Genomic DNA, 19942 nt, shown 5'->3' on the forward strand with positions numbered 1-19942 from the left:
GGAGGGAAAGACAAAGTGTGAGGGGGTGTGCTCAGAGGCAGAGGCATCCTGGGGGTGGAGGAAGGAGCCCTGATATAGACATCAAAGATCGGCATTTAAGTCCTAGCTCCTCCATTTGTTGCATGACTGTGGGCAAATCACTCCCTTCTCTGAGCCTCAATTTCTTTTTCTGTAAAATGGGTACTTGGCCTGCGTGTGTGCCTCACAGCTTCATGGAGAGGCCCTGTTGTGCTCACCGAGGAGTGCACTCGGGGAGTCATAATCACTGCTGATTTAAGAGTACCTGCAGGTGGTGTCCTCACCTTGGTTCTCCGTTGTTCTCCGACAAATAAGGACCCATCCAGTAGGATTAGGAGATAGGGTGATGATAGTGGGGGAGGTGAGAGACCTAGTCCTGACGGCATTGACCTGACAGCCCCAGGTACTGCTTTGGTGGCTAAGTCTGGAAACCCCCGTCCCCTACTGCTAGCCACAACTTGTACCACCACACAGTCTTCAGCCCTGAGCCATCCCAACCTGAGAGTTGTGGCTTCCCCAGGCTTCTGCCAGAGCTTTCTGGGCAGCAGCTCCAAATGGTTTGAAGAGCCCTGACAAAGGCAGAGACCAACTGCCCTGCATGGGCAATTTTCCAGAACTACTTTCTTCTTTTCTGTGATGTACACATAGCAGTTGGAAAGAACTGACGGCTCTAAGAATGACCCCCAGCTTATAGATGTATATGGATTTCAGGAGCTCAGCATTTGTATTGTACCTGCCCTTGAGAAGAGTTGGAGTATTGTGTTATTGAAGAAGCATTTCTTTCTTTTCTTTTTTCAGTTGGGGTCTTACTCTGTTGCCCAGGCTGGAGTGCAGTAGCACAATCACAGCTCACCACAGCCTCCGGCTCCTAAGCTCAGGACTTCCAAGTAGCTAGGACTACAGGTGCGCATCACCATGCCTGGCTAGTTTTTCTGTTTTTATTTTTTACAGAGATGAGGTCTCACTCTGTTGCCCAGGCTGGTCTCGAATTCCTGGGCTCAAGCAGTCCTCCCACCTCAGCTTCCCAAAGTGCTGGGATTATAGGCATGAGCCACCGTACTCGGCAACAGATATTTCTTGAAGGCTGCCTTGCACTTCTAGGCTGTCAGAACTGTTGGGCTCTTTGAGATGGGCTGCCCCACCCACTAATATTAAGCCTGATGAGGCCTATGGGCCTCTTGTCACAGAAGAAACCCCGACCCAGTCTCCTCCAAGTAAATTTCCATACTGTTATTAGTGGGATAGAGATGATTGCTTGGGGAGAAGAGAAACAACTGGATGAATTTGCCAAGGTTGAACCACAGATAAAGCAGGTGCTTCCTGGGGGCTGGAATAGAAGCTGAAAGTCAAAGCCAAGGGCACTGTCTCAGTTCAGATGACCCTGTCTCTGCAGGATCCAGGTTAACGAGCTTAATCTGTATGTCACCTGAATTTGGCCAACAAGTCTGAGATCACACAGGAAAGGGGTGGATGAGGAGGCAGGGTTGAGTTTGGAGGCCACCAGGGCCACTAGACAGGGATCACTTAAGTCCAGCCTCCTTTCTTCTCCCTGGGCTCTGCCTCTAAGGACCTTGTGGTATGACCTCTTATATATCCCTCGCACACTTTGGGCCTCAGTTTCCCCACTTGTAAGGTGAATGGGTCCCATCTTTGGTAAGCTGACCCTTACCCAATGCTGTCTTCCTGGAATGCTCCTGTAGAGAAAAGATGGATTCTCTTTGCCCCCATCCAAGATGGCTTCTCTCCCAGGGTGCTGGAAGGCTGAGGAAAGCCACCTGCAGGTACTCTTAAATAACATACTGCCTGCTCCAGTTCAATGAGGGGCACAGATCAGGCTGTCCCTTGAGTCCAATTATGAGCCTTCCCAAATATAGCCATGGCATTTTAACAGGGAACTACTTGATCACAGTGTGTGTGTGTATGGGGGGGGGCGAGAGTAGCAATGCGAATCCTGAAAGCAACAGGCCTGCATTCGTTATATCAAGAAAAGTGACCTGCGATTCTGGTCAAAGGAGCTGTGCTTCTTGACACATCCTATTAGAGAGTCCTACCAAGTCACCAGTCACCAGTCACCAGGAAGACTGCCAGTTTTCTCATCAACTTGAGGGGACTGTGAAAATCAGTGCTGCCCTTGTAAATCTTATTCCTGGAAATCTACCCAGAAGGGGGCTGCCTCAGCAAACCAATCTTTGCTCTGTGATGTGTCAGTCATCCGGGCCCAGGTCCCAAACTCACCCTCCCTTAAGTGCTTCACCAGTCCCTGGAGGTGTCCCAGTGTCAAGTTTGGCTTTCTGTGGTCAAAGCCCAGCATATATAGTAAGTGAACCCAAGCGACTGAGTTAAGAGAACTGGCCAAACCAGATGTAAATCTGTGACCCACATCCTATCTCACCACGGTGCTTCCAATCTTCTAGAGATAGCGGGCTCCTGTTTTTCCGTGGCAAAACTCCATGGCAGGAGTGCTGCCTGGCCACCAGGGAATGCCTCTCAAAGTGAGGCTTGGTGCCCACTCTTAAGCCCCAAGCTGGGGTCCACCCCGCCCTACCCAACAGGTCTGGCCTTGCTTGGGCCCTTAGGTATTGTGAAATGATGGCCACTCAGCTGGTATTTCCTAAAGTCTAGTTCATCTAGTGTGCTACCTCATACTTAAAATACATTTCTGAGCCGGGTTCGGTGGCTCAGCCTGTAATCCCATGCCTTTGGGAGGCTGAGGTGAGTGGATTGCCTGAGCCCGCAGGTTCGAGACCCGCCTGGGCAGCAAGACCTCATCTCTACGATAAATCAAAAAAATCAGCCGGGTGTGGTAGTGCATGCCTGTAATTCCGGCTACTTGGAAGGCTGAGGCGGAAGGATCGCTGGAGCCCAGCAGGTTGAGGCTGCGGTGGCCGGGAGCGGCCACTGCACTTCAGTCTGGGCGACAGAGTGAGACTCCAACTCAAAAAAGAAAAAGAAAAACAAAAACAAAAACAAACAAACAAACAAAAAATACATTTCTGTTAAATCCACTGAAGGGGCTTTGACTGTCAACTCCTAGTAGAGGAAGCTTCCGTTTGTTTGTTTGTTTGTTTGTAGAGATGGGGGTCTTGCTACATTGTCCAGACTGGTCTTGAACTCCTAGTCTCAAGTTATCCTCCCACCTCAGCCTCCCAAATTGCTGGAATTACAGGTGTGAGCCACCACACCCTACCTAAAATCTTCCCTTTCTTGAGATGAAGGGAAGATGATAGGGCGGATAGGCTGAGGGTAGCAGGGGCTGCCCTTCTACAGTCGGTCCAGGCCAGTGGCAGCAGGGCACCCACAGTAAGCACTGGAACACACCACACAGACTCTGTGTGTGGCTTCTGACAAGTCACTGTCCAGTTGCCTTGGGCTTCTCTGTCCCATGCAGCACTTCTGTGAGGGGCTTGGATGGGGACTATGGATTTTGTGGGGTCTCCTAACTGCAATCTCCAACCCTCTCATGCTGGGAAAATATAACCCGAATGCAGCCAAGCCATGTAGCCAATCTGAGAAAACACTCTTTTTCTAGAGTGCTATAAGGAGACAGAAAAATTCAGAAAGAGTGTAAAACGTCCTCAAGCAGCAACCCCGAGATGCCCTGCAAGCCAGTGGGGTCCACACCCCACGGGAGGGTGTTCTGTCAAATCTCACCATCTTGATATAAATGTCTCTAGGCTGCCCTGGGCTGTGGCTGACACTGTCCTCAGCTCTTTACACCTCCATCTGGAGTCCATGCATAGATGGAACCATCCAGGCGGGCTGCAAATGTGCACTACCATTCAGAGTCACCCAGAGAGATGAAAGGCAGCCATGTGGGTGGCTCCAGGCCCATTTGATGGGCTCTGTCTTCATGCCACAAAGCTCAACTCTGGCCCATATTTAGCTGATGAGTGCATATCAAATGAGGGGCACTTATCCTGGCCTCTGGCTGCCAAGACCTTCCACTCTCAAGTGCTGCCATCTTGGCTGGGTATTCAGATACAGGGTCCCTCAGATAGTGGTGGGTTTCTTGCCAATGCTGATGGGATTGGGAGTGGGGCAGGTGGGGAAATCCGTGGACTGGGTCCCGATAAGCTGATGGGTTTTTAGAGGTGCTCCTGGTGTATTTCAGGGACTCGATGCCTGACAGAGCTAAGCGGGGGCAGTAAGAAGTCATTGCTACTCTGGGAGCAAGAAACCATCGCTTCCAAGTCATTTTTAGTTAGGGTAAGTTTGAGTTGTGTGGAAATCACATACTATATGGGGTAGCCACAGCTCTCCCTCTAGGCAATCTCTAAGATTTCTGATTGGGCCTGGGTAAGCAACACAAGCAATATCTCTTCCAGAAAGGCTCTGTCAGCCCTGCTTCCATGCCTTGGCTTCTCTCAAGATCCCGATCACGTCAGGCCACCAATTATATTCTGCATTAGCACTCCTTGAGACCTTCTCTTCACTGTCCCTCAGACCTCTAACGGCTATCTAAACCCAAGGGGTTTATCTAAACCCCAGATAACTTATGTGACTTGAGCTCACTCTGCTTCTGGAAGCAATCACTCCATCTTCTACTCCATCTTTCAGTGTCCACAGCTCAGGATGATCCAGGTACCCTCATGGCAAGGGCCTTTGTTCAGGGAAGGGTGGCTCTCATCAGGGTAGCCGAGATAAATCCAATGGTTGTGTGGTTGGACAGGAGTACCTTCCCAAGAACAAGGCATGAGACTGGACACGGAAACTTGTTTCTAGGTTTCATGACTGCAAGTTTGGCTTTATCAGGTGAGTGGTGACCTTGGCTGTGGGTACCCCTGCCCGGGGCACACCCCTCTCAAGATTACTAGAATCACATGGCACCGATGACTGTTGTGGTGTTAGCACTTTGCATGCATTCCCATAGCTATCTTTATAACTCGATGAGATGGGTATTTCCATTAACATTCTCATCTTAGAAATGAAGAGTAAGATGCCCAGAGTTCAGAAGTTTATCAGGGAGTGCTTCTCAAATTGGTGGGAGATGGAACTTTAGTAGTGGGTGGTTGGAGGAAGCTAGGATCAAAATTTAAGAAGATTTAAAAGCCTGCCTGTCTCCCTCCCTTCTTTACTTCTCTTTTCCCTCTCTTGTTTCTTTTCCTTGTCTTTTTATTTTGGTAAGGAAGACCTGATCTATAGGTAGACCTCAAGAACAGTTAGCAATACTTACTAAGTGACAGGCCCAGTGCCAGATGCACTTAATTCTCCCAATGATTCAATGAAGTCAGTACTAATATGATCACCTCCACCCTTACTGTACAGACGAGGATGTCGATTTGCAGAGATGGGAAGTCACTTGCTTAAGGGCACATGGCTAGTTAAAAAGTGGTAGAACTGAGGAGTGAACTTGGGTCTGTAAGCTTCCAGAACTCTCCCTTGTAAACTTAAGAGGTTAGGAATTCAGGTGCTGAGATTAGAAGGTCTTTGGTCCAGGGTTTCCTGGGGAGCACACTGTGGCAGACTGCCTGGAGGGGGCAGCCAGGAAATATCTCTGCTGGACCCATGCATCCGCCACTTCCTCTTCTGGCATGATAAAAAAACTGACTCCATTTGGATTGCAGTCAGGGACCAAGGTGACAGTCTTCACCATTGCCAGGACACCAACTAGAGTAAGTTTAAACGGCCAAACAGGAAAACAGTTGCTGTGAGGTCATTTAAGTGATACTCTCTTAGCGAATTTCAAATATACAATGCAGTATTATTAGATATCGTCACTGTGCTATCACATCGGATGCCCAGAATTTATTCATTCTAGAACTGAAAGTTTGTATCCTTTGACCAACATCTCATTTCGCTCCTACCCTCGCCCTTGACAACTAGACTTCTATTCTCTCTTTCAGAGTTTGAAATCAAAACGTTTTATGAGCTCAGAAAAAAGAAGGCGACTAGGTGAAGCAATCTATGTGCTGACTAGCTTAATTGTGGTAACCATATGACTATATATGTATATCAAATCATCATATTTTACACTTTAAATGTATACAGTTGTATTTGTCAACTATACTTCAATAAAGCTGGAAAGAAAAAAAAAAGAAAAGAAGAAACAGTTGTGGGTTGATCGGAGCCTTCTTTCCCGTACGCAGGGGCAGATTTCTGCACTGGGGACTGCAGCTTATACACAATCTGGGCTCTCTTTATGAAGGGAACAGAATGTTTAAACAGAGTTAGGTACCAGACCTCACTTCAGGGATGAGTCTTGTACACAGGGGAAGATCTCTGCATTGGGAACTACAGCTTATACACAGTCTGGGCCTTCTTTATGAAGGGAACAGAATGTTTAAACAGAGTTAGGTACCAGACCTCACTTCAGGGATGAGCCTTGTACACAGGGGCAGATTTCTGCACAGGGGACTGCAGCTTATACACAATCTGGGCTCTCTTTATGAAGGGAACAGAATGTTTAAACAAAGTTAGGTACCAGACCTAATTGAGGAATGAACCTTGAAGCTCAGGCTCAAAGTGACTTCACCTCTGTCTGTGCCCCAACAGTTGGTTAAGTAAAATGCAAGAGACTTTAGGTCATGCAGAAATTTCACTGCCTGAGAAACCCAAATGCTGTATAGGTAGGAGAAGACTCTAGTGACACCAGATTAGTCCAGTACATTCTAGAAGGGCATCCTGTCTATGGCCTCTTCCTGTGAAGACACACTGAAGAAAGATGCTCCTATCAAAAATTAGCCACATTGACTTTCAAAATAATTTCTGGCCAGAACATGTCTCTCCAGCTGAGCAGAGGGGTTATATGTCCGCTAAATAAACCCATGTTAGCTCCTGAGTGCCAACTTCTGGTTTGTGGACAATATTGACCCCACTTAGTAGATTTAGAGCCAGGCTGATGCCATAGAAGCTAAGGCTTGGAGGGGACATGTGATAAAGAGCATCAGGGTCAGTCCAGAGACCCTCCCCACGTCTAGGTCTTCTCTTTTTAAATTGAGGTAAAATTGACACAGCATAAAATTAACTTTCTTAAAGTGTACAATTCGGTGACATTTAATGTTGTGCATCTGTTGCCACTATCTAGCTTCAAAACTTTTCTATCATCCCAAATGGAAGCCCCTTAATCATTAGGCAGCTGCTCCTAGTCCCTGGTTCCTCAGCTCCTGGCAACCACTAATCTACCTTCTGTCTCTATGGATGTGCCGATTCTGCACATTTCATAGAAATAGGATCATACAATATGTGGCCTTTTTGTGTCTGGCTTCTTTCCCTAGTGCCACAGTTTCTAGGTCCATCCACATTGTAACACGGATCAGTGCTTCATTCCTTTTCTAGCCAAATCATATTCCATCGTATGGGGGTGCCACATTTTCTTGATCCATTCATCTCTCTATGGACATTTGGGTTGTTTCTATATTTTGGCTATTGTGAGTATGTTGCTGTGAATATCTGTGTCCAAATTTCTGCTGAACACCTGCTTTCGGTTCTTTTAAGTGTATACCAAGGAGTGGAATTGCCGGATCATAGGGTAATTCTATGTTGAACTAACTTTTGGGGGAACCGATACAATTTTTCCCACAGCACCGAGCCTGTTCAACACTTCTATCATTGGAGCTATGATTGGAAGGGCAGCAGGATGAGTGGAGACAAAAGCTGACTTCCAGGCTGGCAAAGAGAAACCTCTGCAGCTTTTTTAGAGAAGCACCTTTCTGCTTCTGCTCTCTGTCCACAGTGCACCATACCATGACCTCTGCCAGGATCAGAGGCAGACATAGGCAACTCTTCTCCTGTCTCCAGGTCATGTGATGGCACCCAGAGGTCCCTGCTCTCTACGCTACCAGAGAGCGCTAACACCTAGCAGAGGCTGAGGGCTGGGGAAAAAGCACGAACAAACATGGTCGCCAGAGGTTTGAATTCGGCAGCTTCTCAAGGCCAAGTGTCCTTCCCAATCTAAAGCTGCAACGTGGGTAGGGCTCAGTGCAGTCCTGGTATCCTACAGCAGGGTTTGGGGTGGGAGGGCACATGTCACTGCCATTTGGCTACATTTACCTTGGACAAGGAACTTTTCTGAAGGCCTTGTCCTCCATATGCCTGCTCTGCTGCATTCACCCCTCCACCTCCCCATCTATTTAACCAAATGGGAAACCCCTCTGGAACCATCTCTGGGAACATCATGGCCAGAAGCAGCAACAGATATGTCTGAACAATGACTCGGCTTTGCCTGCCTGTGCAGGAGTGTGTGGCTGGGAAGCTGGTTCTGCCTTTTTAAGTTCATACGGAAGGTGGCTCCTAGCAGCTCAGCCTTTTCAGGAATGTGGGAAGATTTATCATATTCATGAAAATGACACACACACTTTCACAGTAGGCTGAAGGGATCCGTGTAAACTCTTAGAATGTTGGACTTTTCTAGACCTTCAGATGCAAGTCGTGGTGTTACTGACCACATGCCTTTGTAAACTCCCAGCCCTTCAGTGAGCAAGGTACTTTTCTCATTCATTGTTCTTTGATTGTAAACAACAATCCTGGGAGGTAGACAGGGCTTTGCTTAGGATTCCCATTTTATATTTGGAAGGGTCCAAGTGATATACTAAAGCATACAGTTAGTCAGTGGCAGCGCACTGCCTGGCTCTCTGGACTCCAGAATACAGCCTAGGTAGCAAAGACCTGAGACCCCCAGGCATCTGTGCTGGTGTATGTGTGGATACTTCAGCAGTAAGCCAGCCTTCCCAAATAAACCCAGAGGTTACTCTGGGGTACCAAGAAAAAGGCAGGTCATTTCAGCTCTGCACACTTAGACTGAGGATAAAAATCTGCTGTTTAGTCTTGGTTGGGTCATTTCTATTTGCCTGTAGGGACTGTTGTACTTGCCCCAAAGCTTTCTAAACCACACATCATAGGGAGTGCCAGCTAGAGTGACCTCAGGGAAGAAGGCTCCTATTAATAGCAGCTTTTACTATGTACATTAGGGTAGCTTGGCTGCTGGGAATTTGCCAATCCTCCTGGCTCAACCATTTGCCTACAAAGTCCTTAATGTGCCATCAGGTGCCAGGATGCACTGCTATGTATCTCACTGGACCATCAGACACTGCTTGCACGTTAAGGGCTTTGCAGACAAATGGAAAATCTGCTCATACAAACTTCTGGACACCAAATTCCAATAGCATAACTTAGCAGCAGTGTACTGTGGCGAAAGGGCTGAAGGTAGGCCTTGAGCTTTCAGAGTCTGTCTTAACTTTGTCTAATTGGTGGTTGCCTTGGACAAGTCATTTTTCCCACTCTGAGCCAGTTTCTTGCCTACAAAGAGGGGAGAGTGAGTTCTGCTTCACAAATTTGCTATAAGGATGACATGAGCTTAGAAATGCAATTAGCATGGTGTCTGGCATGGTGTAGATACTAAATAAATATTATCTCTCTTTCCACTCTTGAAAATGCAAACACATTCTTGGTGGTCCTAAAATAGTCCTTAACATGGTTTACTCAGCAGCATTTGGCATTCGAGGCAGATCTGTCTTTAGTCTTTGACTGTGCTCCTAAACAGCTGTGTTCAAGGCTAACTTTTGTAAATCATAATAAAAAGCAGCAAGAATTTGTCATTGAAAGGACATCCTCAGTATATTATTTTATGAGGTGAAAGATCCTTCACCCAAACTTATCTTTTTAAAAACGTGTGCATTTGAGACTAGGCACAGTGGCTCATGCCTGTAATCCCAGCACTCTGGGAGACCAAAGCAGAAGGACTGCTTGAGCCTAGAAGTCTGAGACCTTCCTAAGCAACATAGGGAAACCTCGTCTCTACAAACAAAACAGAACAAAACAAAAGCCACGCTGGGCATGGTGGCACATGCCTGTAGTCCCATCTACTTGGGAAGCTGAGGCAGGAGGATGCTTTAGCCCAGAAGTTTGAGGCTGCAGGGAGTCATGATCATGCTACTGCACTCTAGCCTGGGTCACAGAGTGAGACTCTGACTTAAAAAAAAAGTGTGCATTTGGAAATATCACCCTTTCTTATAATGAATCCTAATTAACTTTTGGTCACAAACACATGTTGATGTTTCACTGCTCCAAAGTACGCAATAACAGGAATAAATTATATGTTAAAAATAATGAACATTTAATCTCCCTCGTAAGTGGACCCTGGACATTTACCATAATATAACAAGAAAGGAATTGGCAGTAGTGGCACACTGCTAGAAGAGGGAGGGGGCACATAACATCAGTAAGGGTACCTGATCTCAAACCAGGCTAATTGGGGACCAAAGAAAAGACCAAACTTTACCTGTCTGATGACTGCTTGTACATCTAATTCTGAATTGTACCCCACATCCTTACAATAAGGAAATTTGTAAAAGAAAAAATAAACATTTAAAAACATGAATTGATCTCTCTATATGTGGACAGTGTCTGTGATTGCATCATGGAAAGTTTTATGAGAGAGAGAGAGAGAGAGAGAGAGAGAGGAGTGATGGTGGAATGGTGGTGAAGAAGGTGATAATGGAGTTGGTAGACGTGGTGGTGGTGGTGGTGGTGGTGGCAGTGGTGGTGCTGGTGCTGGTGCTGGTGGTACTGTGACTAGGAGGAGGTACCACAGAACTTTTTCTTCCTTCTGTGCCAAATGTCAGCATCTCCACTGACTGGGCCAGTGGAGAAGGCTCACTCTGAGTGTGTTGTTGACATAAACCTCCAAACAGCCTGTCTCCTTGTAGTCATTCATAATTATCTTTTTTCTTACTTGCAACATTGAAGCTGAATTACTGGTGAAAACACAGGAGATTTTTGATTGCTAAAATGCTGCCAATAAAGTAATTACATGTCAGACTTAACTACAGGAAAGGGCAAGGCATTTCTAAGTTCCTTAAATGTCATGTGACTGAAAAGACAAAAGGATGGATAGCTGTTAGCTACTGAATCCTTGGCTGTTTGAAGTCCATACATTCAGAAAGCAGATGTTGGGTGTCAGCGTTTGGGTCTGGCTTCCTGGAGGCATTCTATACAGGCTCAGTTCATTGTTCTAAACTCTGAAGGTTTGACTTGAGAAAGGAAAAGAGGCAGCAAAATGTTTAGCTTTTCTGATAGCATCACACGGATGGCCCTAATACTAGACAACTTTAGTGCCTGAAACTTGTTCTAGAAAAGAGGTCGCTGGAGAGAATGACTCTGGGCTCCCCTCTACTACAGAGATGAAGGTTTCAGCAGAATGAGCAAGTTCCAGGGAGAGAAGTGGTGAACCAGAGAGAAGGAGCTGGAATTCTAATGGGATGAACAATAAGAGAACAAGAACAAGATCTGAGTGTGAGCAGTATTCTTCCAAAGATGGGAAAAAGGGTGATGTGATAGAGTGGCCGGTAGCTCTTCCTGAAGTGAGGGTCTAAACGCAGGATGGAGCAGGCCAGGAGAAGGACGGGGGTGGGAGCAGAGCATTCCAGGCAGGACACCAAGCGGGAAGGCCCTGAGGGAAGGTGGCCAGCATGTCTAGCACAGTGAGCCAGGGAATAGCTGTGAGCCTGCGGAGCGCCTAACAGGACATGGGAGGGGGATTGTATCGTATTTTATGTGTAGGGAGGAGATTGTTGGGATAGGGAGGAGTAAGCGGAAGAAGGATCGGCTGGGTCTCTTTGGATGCTGATGGGTGGAGAAATGAATATTAGAGGAAGGAAAAGGAAGAGTTGCACAGGCAAGAACTCTCGAGGATGGGATCTGGAGTGTGGGGTCAGAGCCAGCTTTGGCACAGGAGGGGAAGAACATGTGGGGAGGCGTGAGGACATGTGATTCTACCTCACGTGAGTACTGAGGGCAGTGCCCGTTTATTAGGAGAAACAATGGCTTCAGACAAAATGAACCAAATGCCCAGTGACCTAGATCATGGGTTGGCAAATTTTCCCGTAAAGGCCCAGATAGTGAATATCTTTAGACTTTGCAGGTCGTGTGTTGTCTGTAGTAACTCTGTGTTGTAGACAATATGTTCATGACTGGGCATGGCTGGGTGCCAATAAAACTTTATTTACAAATATAGTCTGTGGGCTGGATTTAGCTCACAGGCCGTAGTTTGTCAACCCTTGACCTAGAACATGAGCTGAGCGTCTTCTCCGACAGATGTAAGTTCTTTCCAAATGGCCCTGCTCACACTGGGGGGGCGGGGGTGGAGTTGGGGGAATGAAGGCCTGCTATTCACAGGAGAGTGGGCAGGCCAGCTTATTGGAGCAGAAAAGCTGAAATATTTTGACCACTGCTGCAGAACTTGCGCAGGGACCATTCTGAACCCAGCACTAATGACTACTCTTTATGATTGCACACCTGTTGGCGCAGGACCCAATGAGGTGAAGGAGACATCCTCCTCTACAACTCCCTTGGGCCTTGCTCTTACAGTCTTTATACACTGTTGAGCAATTTGCACTGTCTGGAGGACTAAAGCACATCTTCCTCCCTCGGGCACTCAAGGGCCTGCCTCTACCATAACATGGCCTCACCTTCTACCCCATCCCAGGTGCTTTTGCCAACCTTGAGGTCGCCATGTTAGGCCTGTGCTTTTCTCACCCTCCACCACGTGACCCTTTAAAGACCAGGTGGTTTTCTACCTATCTCAGCATCCCCAAAGCGCCTTGCCTCATGACAGAACTCAGCTGGCATCTGCAGATGTGAATGGGCCACAGGAGAAAAGGGTACCCTGCAAATGATCCTGTCTTCTTCCCATTTCCAGTGTAAGGTCTAGAGACAAACACTTTTCAGACCACACTCTTCCCCTCTGTGTGCCCCTGGCCTTCTTTGGTGTCCAGCAAAGTGGGTGCCTGCATGATTCCTAAGGAAACTTCTGGTTAAGATGAACAGCAGCTGCTGCTTTTTGAGCATTTCCTATGTGCCAGGCACCGAGCCATGGCTGCAGGGGCCTAGGAATAGGAATTCACAGGATCAGGGCAGCGAGTGAGGTAGTGAGCCTCTGGAGGGGGACTCTGCAGGGTGATGGAGCCCTACAGCCATGGAGGAAGGCAGGCAAAGGCAGGTTTGTGCCCGGGGGCAGGGCCGAGAGAGAGGGGTGGTGATAGCACATCCATGTTTGGGCCTTGGGTCTGGGACCCCAGTGGTCAAATCCACTGGCCTGTGCCTCATGACTGCCTTTCTAATTTTGGGATTTTGAGGTTGAAGATCTGGTGAGAAGGGCGATGAGGCAGGAAGGAAAGGCAGGGGAAGAAAAGGTGAGTGGTGGAGGGAGGGTTTGACAAATTATTTCTATATCAACTGCAGAAATCACAATCCGTAGGCCAAACTTACAAGCACATGCTCCCCCCCAGAAGTCTGGAATGTGGCACCCCAGGGACAGCTCATAACCCAAATATCTGTCTCTAAAAGAGAAACACTAGGTTCTCCAGCTGTGGATTTTCAGTGAAAGCAAGAGGCCTCAGCCTGCACAGACCAGCCCAGAGTTCACAGAGCCCTAGCCCACATCCCCAGGGCATGGCCCCAGGTCTGCACACCACCTAGAGGGCAGTGGAACCTGAGCCTTCGCTCTGACCTGGAGCCCATCAACGTTTCTTCTTCACCTCCAGACACCTGTTACCTAGGGCCTCATGTCAAGGCAACTGGGGACAGGGCTATGCAGGAGTGCAGGCTCCTGGAAATCCAGAAACAGGCAGTGTGGAACTCCCAGATGCCTGCAGAAGCCAGCTGCAAAATGGAACCCCTCCCTCCCCCAGCTTCCTCTCCTTTAAACAGGCTGAGATTTTGAGGTCATCGGTTTGCTGAGCTGGGCTACCCAGGCAGGACCTGAAAGCCAAGCCCAGGGGCATCCTGCAAGCTGAGAGGTGCCCAGCCCTCATGAAAAAGATCTGCGTGAAGGCGGGGCCTCCACCTGGCTTCTCACCCCAGTTGGATGTCCGAATTGGGAAAGGGCCCTTACTGCAGGAAAGGGAGGAGTGAGCAAAGAAAGTGAACAGCTGCGCACTCCACAGGGAGAATCCCCAAAATAGAAAGGCACATACGCACGGCAGCCCTTGACCCAGAATGCTCAGAGCTGCACCATAAAACCAGCTCACCTCAGTGTGGCAGGGCTGCTGAGGGGACTGTGGGATCCTTGGGGGTCAGAGCACACATTTGCCATCACCGATTTGATGGCAAAAAATACTCTGAGCCAATGCCAACCTCTGATCATTAACAAAAGTGCTCACAGCAGCCATGCCCTGCGTGGTTTAGAATGCGTGCCCATCCATACCTGTCCATCGCCATCCCAGAAACCCTAATGCAGGCAGAGGCAGACAGCAGAGTGATTAACTCCACTTTACTGATGTGGAGACTGAGCCCCAGAGACTCAAGCAAGATCCTAGTAAATGGCAAGGACCGCTGCTTCCAGATGAACTGGACCCTGGGACCACCTGGGTCTCGGACATGGGCTCTAGCTACATCGGTTACTCCCCTCTCTTGGGACTGGACTTGCACCTTCAACAAGCCCACAGCCTGCATTAAGCAGGGATGTTGGCAGAGACACAAAGCCCTGAACCTGGTTTCCTCTAGAGGCTTCTAAGAGTGTTGTTTAGACAACCCACTCCAGTTCCCAGTTGGCTGTATCCGCCTCCCCGTGGGGTTTTCAAGCAGCCTGGAATTCTGACAGGCTGGGCAATGGAGGATGCTGGTCAGATGGCTTTAGGGAGCTGTCTGGACAAAGTGAAGATGCTTCCACTCTTTACCTGTTTATGGGCTCTCTCTGCTACGAGAAGGAAGGCCCCAGGATATCTGGGACTTTTGTCTGCTGCTTTAGCTCAGAGTAGTGCCTGGCCTGTAGAAGGCTCTGCAGGTATCTGAGCTCCTAACCTGGGATTGGGATCCAGCAAAGTAGGAAGCACTCTAGAGGCAGGACACCGGAGTCTGAGACCTGAATTTACAACTTCCTGTCCGTGTGACATTGTGATGGTGCCCATCCTTTCTGAGCCTCAGTCTTCACTTTGGGGAAGTAGGAATATCCCCACCCCCTACCATGTCACAGGGACAAATGAACTAATGCACACAAAGCGTCTTGCACAAGAGAGCAACTCAACCCTCTGCCTCTGGGTTTTGCCAAGAGCTACAGAGCAGGATCGATTTGTTCCCAGTGGCGGAAGTCTGAGAATTATTTGCTTCTGGATTGTAAACTGCTGGAGTCCAGGGTCTAGCACAGGTCTGGGCACACAGAAGGGACCCTGGAAATGTGGCAGGAGGTCAGAGCTAGTCATGCCCTTAGAGATCACACCCATACCCTCTGATCTCAAGAGAAAAGGGATTTGCTCAAGATCTCACAAAGAGCTAGTCCAGTCCTGAACTAAGTCCGAGATTGCCTTCCTGAGTCCAGTGTTCTTTTTGCAAGGAAAAGCATAAACCCCAAGGCAGATGGGCACAGATCTTGAACCTGATCACACACTGGGGGGCAGGTGACCAGCACTGCTTCTACTGGGCATTTCTAAGGTCACCATTCTAAAGAAGAGGCACAGATAGAATGGGGTTGGTATTTTTGTAGCCATCCAGATCTCCACATACTCTGTTATACTGGAGGCTCTCCTCTTCCCCTTCCTCAGTGCCACTTGCATTTAGAGATGGAAAGAGATAGGCTGAGGGGTTAGTTTCACCATACTTAGGTCTAGTGCTTGGGACAACTCAAATGGAGACCCCTGATGTAACTCCCCACCTTCTGGATGACCATCCTTCTGAAAGTCACTGTATTTCTCAGACTTGATTATCTTTATCCATAAAGATGGAGAATAATAACAATACCTCTCCCTCCCACCCCCCACCCAACCACAGATTGGTCGGGAAGCTCAGAATCTCATTGTAATCTATGAGTGACCCATTGCGTAACATGAAATGGCTGAACAGAAGTTGTGCAACGAGCACTGGGCCCCCTCCTTCTCCAACTGTACATTTCATGTCCTTTGCATTCTGATTTTATCTAAGAGTTGCCTTATGAATGGAATAGGTGACTGCCTGGAGCTGGAGGAATCTTTTTCACTTGCAGCGGGGCATAGACTGACATGGAGATGACATGTGACATGCACACTGAGTCCCAACTCCATGCAGAGCCAAGAACACACCAAATTTGGAGTGCTGAGACCTTTGAGATTCTCTCACTAGTGATCTATTGACTTACTGATTTAGGAAAAGAGTTGAGATCTTAACCTCAAAGGGAAGGACCAAATGTTCTCCCTCTGTTAAAACTCCATATGCTAACGGCCGAGATTGGATGCCTTATTTACCTTGGATAGATGCCCAAATGCTCAAAAGGTCAAACTCTGCTTTCCCCCAGATCACAAGAGTCATTATCATGCTACGGAATGCATGAACAAATGCTGAAAAGGTACTTGCACTGCTGAGATATTTTTTATGATGACTACTCCTGCCTGATATATACTCCGCATTTTGTGGTTTTCAGGGTGCTTTAGATATAAGAGGCAGCTGAGTATGGTGGTGATGATATGCAGCTCTGAGTTCCGCCACTACTCAGGTCTGTGATTTTGGTCAACTTGTTTAACCTCTGAGCCTCAGTTTCCTAGAGGTAATAATTGCCTCCTCTCAAAATGCTTAGCAAAGTTCCTAGCATCTAGTCAATGCTCAATTAAAAGTAGTTATTCTTACTCTTGGTTCATTTGAACTTTGTTCTTAGGATGGGAAATGGGGGCAGAGGATGAACACAGCCTCATAGCTAATTAGGAGGAGATACAAGACTAGAACTCAGGTGTCCTGAGTCCTGGTCCTAGGCTAAGAATGATTGTCCCATCAGATGGACGTTTTTCTGCAAGGGGACTCGCAATTACTTATGGGTAAATCCAAGACTTTGATCTGAGACCTTTTTTTGGTTAGTTTGTTTTTCTTTTAAAAAATTTTTTAATGTTAAAGATGTGGGCTACAATTCAGGGTTAGGTATACAAATGTTCGTTATGCAGGTGCCCGGCTTGCTTTTCAGGAAAGGACAAGAGGACCATTTAAGCTGAATGCCTGAAGCAGATCCTGGTGTTGGGAATGCTTTCAGGATGAGGGAGAGTGGTACAAGAAATGTGCCTCCAGATGCACATGGTTCCCTGGGACTAGGGTTGAGGGTGTCATCCCAGGGCGCTACGGAGCATCAGAGGGAGAGCCAACAACGGAAACATCTAAGATCATCCAGCCAAGGCCATACCCTGGAAGTTCAAGCCCAGCTCTCGCAAAGGCCCACCTTCTGCTAATCGCTCCAAGCCCTGCAATAACTTGTTTGGATAGCACGTTTCTTAGTGGATTCACAGGCCATTCTGCTTTTAATCTGTTCATCTCTGTCCCTCAGGCCACAAGTACCTGGATGTTGAGATCCTCGGTGTGTGCCCTAGAATTTGATGTTAGCACATGGTACATTCTTAAGACTATAGGATTGACTGGCCACTAAAATCGAGCTGTTCTCAAACCAAGAGCTGCCCTGGGTGCTCGTTGATGGTAACAACAGCATCTGTCAGCCCCAGGCGAAGGAGTGGGCTCTCTCTCCGCGTTGTCCCCTTCAGAGAACTTATGGTCTCTGAAAACCACAAATGTGGTTTTAGCTATGAAGAAGACTCATCTGAGGGAGCTGTTTTTGTAGTCTGAGACACGTTTTTATGATTGCTCCCCCAACTGGGGGGAGTCCTTGGTTTTCTAGGACAGCTTGGAATTTCAGAAATAGTCAAGTCGCTCAGAGCCTTGCCGAGAACAAGGTGTGCCACAGAGGAGGCAGAGGGCTGATTTTCATAAAGTCCAAGGTTTGACTCTAAAGCAACGAATGTGAGTTTTTAGCAAGGCTTACAAAGGGTTTTAAAGGCTATCTGCAAAGAGAAGCTATGCCTGGAAATGAAGTGAGCAATGACAATTTCTCCAGAGCAAGGGCACAGATGGCCATTTCAGGACCAATTTTAAGGAAAACGGTCCCTGGAATACATGCATTGAGTGCTACATTGATCAAAACCAAAGCAGTTACTAGTCACGCTTTTCATTATTTACTTATTTTCATGAATTAATAAGTAAATTAGTTAATAATTTTAATTAATTGATTTACTTATTTTTAATTTTTTTTATTTAGAAAGGGTCTTGCTCTGTGCCCAGGCTAGTGTGCAGCAGTGTGATCATAGCTCACTGCAGCCTCAAACTCCTCCTGGGCCAAGCAATCCTCCTGCCTCAGCCTCCTGGGTAGCTGGAACTATAAGCATGAGCCACCACACTGGCTCATTTTTATTTTTATATTTTTTAGAGATGGGGTCTTGCTATGCTATCCAGGCAAGTATCAAAACTCCAGACTTCAAGTCGTCCTGCTGCCTTGGTCTTCCAAAATGCTGGATTACAGGTGTGAGCCTTTGTGCCTGGCCATTCACACGTTTCCAAAGAGTATTGGTGGTGGATGAGAAGGGGAAGAAGACCCCTGCAATTATGTCTCCTCCACCCTTTTCTCCTAGGATTTGGCCCAAGTGAATAGAAACAAGTGGGAAAGAAAAGATACATTTAAAGTCATGCTGAAACCCTCTGGGTGCATTACCAAGAGGCTTTCCTTTACTGACTTAGTTGTTGACCATAAGAGAGGCACAAGACATAAAAAGGGTAATTAGGACAGAGGTCAGAGATTCACTTCTAGAGTTTGCCTGACTAAGGGCCAGCCATTTGGAGGACAGGTCGCTGGCAGAGTAATCGCTCCAAGTCTGCCATCCTACTTAACAGCCATCTTTGTGATAGCTGGAACTCCAGTAAACAAAGTTTTGTAAAAGTCTACATGAGCAACCTGATGGCACATTCTCAATAGGTTGTTGGTGGTTGACAAGGAGGAAAAAAAGAGAGAGGCGGTATTTCAACCACCTCCTCCCACACCTGGGCCCAAATCAGAATCTTAAAATAAATAGAAAGCTGACTTGCTGAAAGTGGATTGCCCTGGGAATTGGAGAAGACAGGCCCTCTAGTTATGTGAAATGGCATTACCTCAGAGCCAGGGCGTCCAGTTCTATGAATAGGAAGGAAACAGACCCACGGCTCTATAAGAGCCATTTCCTCTCAGCTCTATTAATTTCACAGATTAAGCAAGCCACTCCTCTGTGACTCGAATACCCTGAGATAACAGCCATTGTGTTTGCTGCAACTCCTGCTAACTGAGCTAATCTTGGTAGATTGGTGGCGTTGCAGCTCTTTATTGTCAAATTCAACCAGTCAATGGCTCTCATGGCCCCTTCTATCATCATCCTGCTTGCTAGAACTACCACTAGAATTCCTGATGCTGAGTTTCAGACACTTGGATAATGCCTGGGATCCCAGGGATAAAAATAGAGGTGTGTCAATAAGCTTTTAAAAGGAAACCAGGGCCAGAGGGTTGAATGGAAAGCCCTTTCTGTGTCCTACTCACTGGCTTCTCATTCCCTGTCATACTAGAAATCTCATGCAATATGTCTGGTGCTTGCCATTCTGACTGGTTTCTATTAAGAGAAAAAGTAAAATTTTCTTCCCTTTCATCCTACCTCTTTTTCCTCATTGAAAGGGTGCAGTGCAGAGATGATTAGACTGGGTATCCAGATGGAGCCTTGGACTGTACTTCCGTCTTGTTCCATTTCCAGAAACCCACAAGAGGCAAGGTCAGCTCATTTCATAGATCTTTTCTAGATCAGATTTGAGTTTCTTATATTTTGGGTGGGTTTCGTGCCACCAAGTTTGCACAGAGAATTTCAATAACACATTTTTCATTTAACTTTAAGATCAGAAGCATTCAACACCCCCCTCCCCTCATAGCCCATTGTCTCACCGATTCCTGGAGCTTTCTGGGCTCCTGACGATTTCCCACCATGCTGAAATGAGGAAGCATGCTTTTGATCACAAGCCGACTTTTCCATTCATCCATTGTTTGACTTGCAATTTTATTCTGGACTCTCCAAGGCGCTTCCCAAGCGACCTGGACACAGGGCTTAGGGAGACAAAAAGTACACTGTCTTTCAGCTATGAAGATGAGACCATTGACCCCTTGCATCACAGACTTTCACTCTGAGGACAGGTTTGTGTGGAG

General features: G+C 47.3%; 1 protein-coding gene and 1 long non-coding RNA gene across 2 annotated transcripts in view; one reads left to right on the forward strand and one right to left on the reverse strand.

Annotated features, from left to right (window-relative positions):
- Positions 1 to 6060, forward strand: part of LOC103262169 — a 6541-nt gene extending 481 nt beyond the window's left edge. The window contains exons 2-3 of the long non-coding RNA XR_504405.2: positions 4130 to 4224; positions 5862 to 6060. This is a non-coding gene — a long non-coding RNA (uncharacterized LOC103262169). The remainder of the gene's footprint in view (positions 1 to 4129; positions 4225 to 5861) is intronic.
- Positions 1 to 19800, reverse strand: part of MAMLD1 (mastermind like domain containing 1) — a 70030-nt gene extending 50230 nt beyond the window's left edge. The window contains exon 1 of the mRNA XM_021713239.1: positions 19685 to 19800. Within this exon, the coding sequence (XP_021568914.1) occupies positions 19685 to 19780 (96 nt within the window). The 5' untranslated portion in view covers positions 19781 to 19800. The remainder of the gene's footprint in view (positions 1 to 19684) is intronic.
- Positions 19801 to 19942: the final 142 nt, after the last annotated feature.

The sequence above is a fragment of the Carlito syrichta genome, unplaced genomic scaffold (assembly GCF_000164805.1).
Source record: "Carlito syrichta isolate Samal-C Ts95f unplaced genomic scaffold, Tarsius_syrichta-2.0.1 Scaffold304364, whole genome shotgun sequence".
NCBI lineage: Eukaryota > Metazoa > Chordata > Mammalia > Primates > Tarsiidae > Carlito > Carlito syrichta.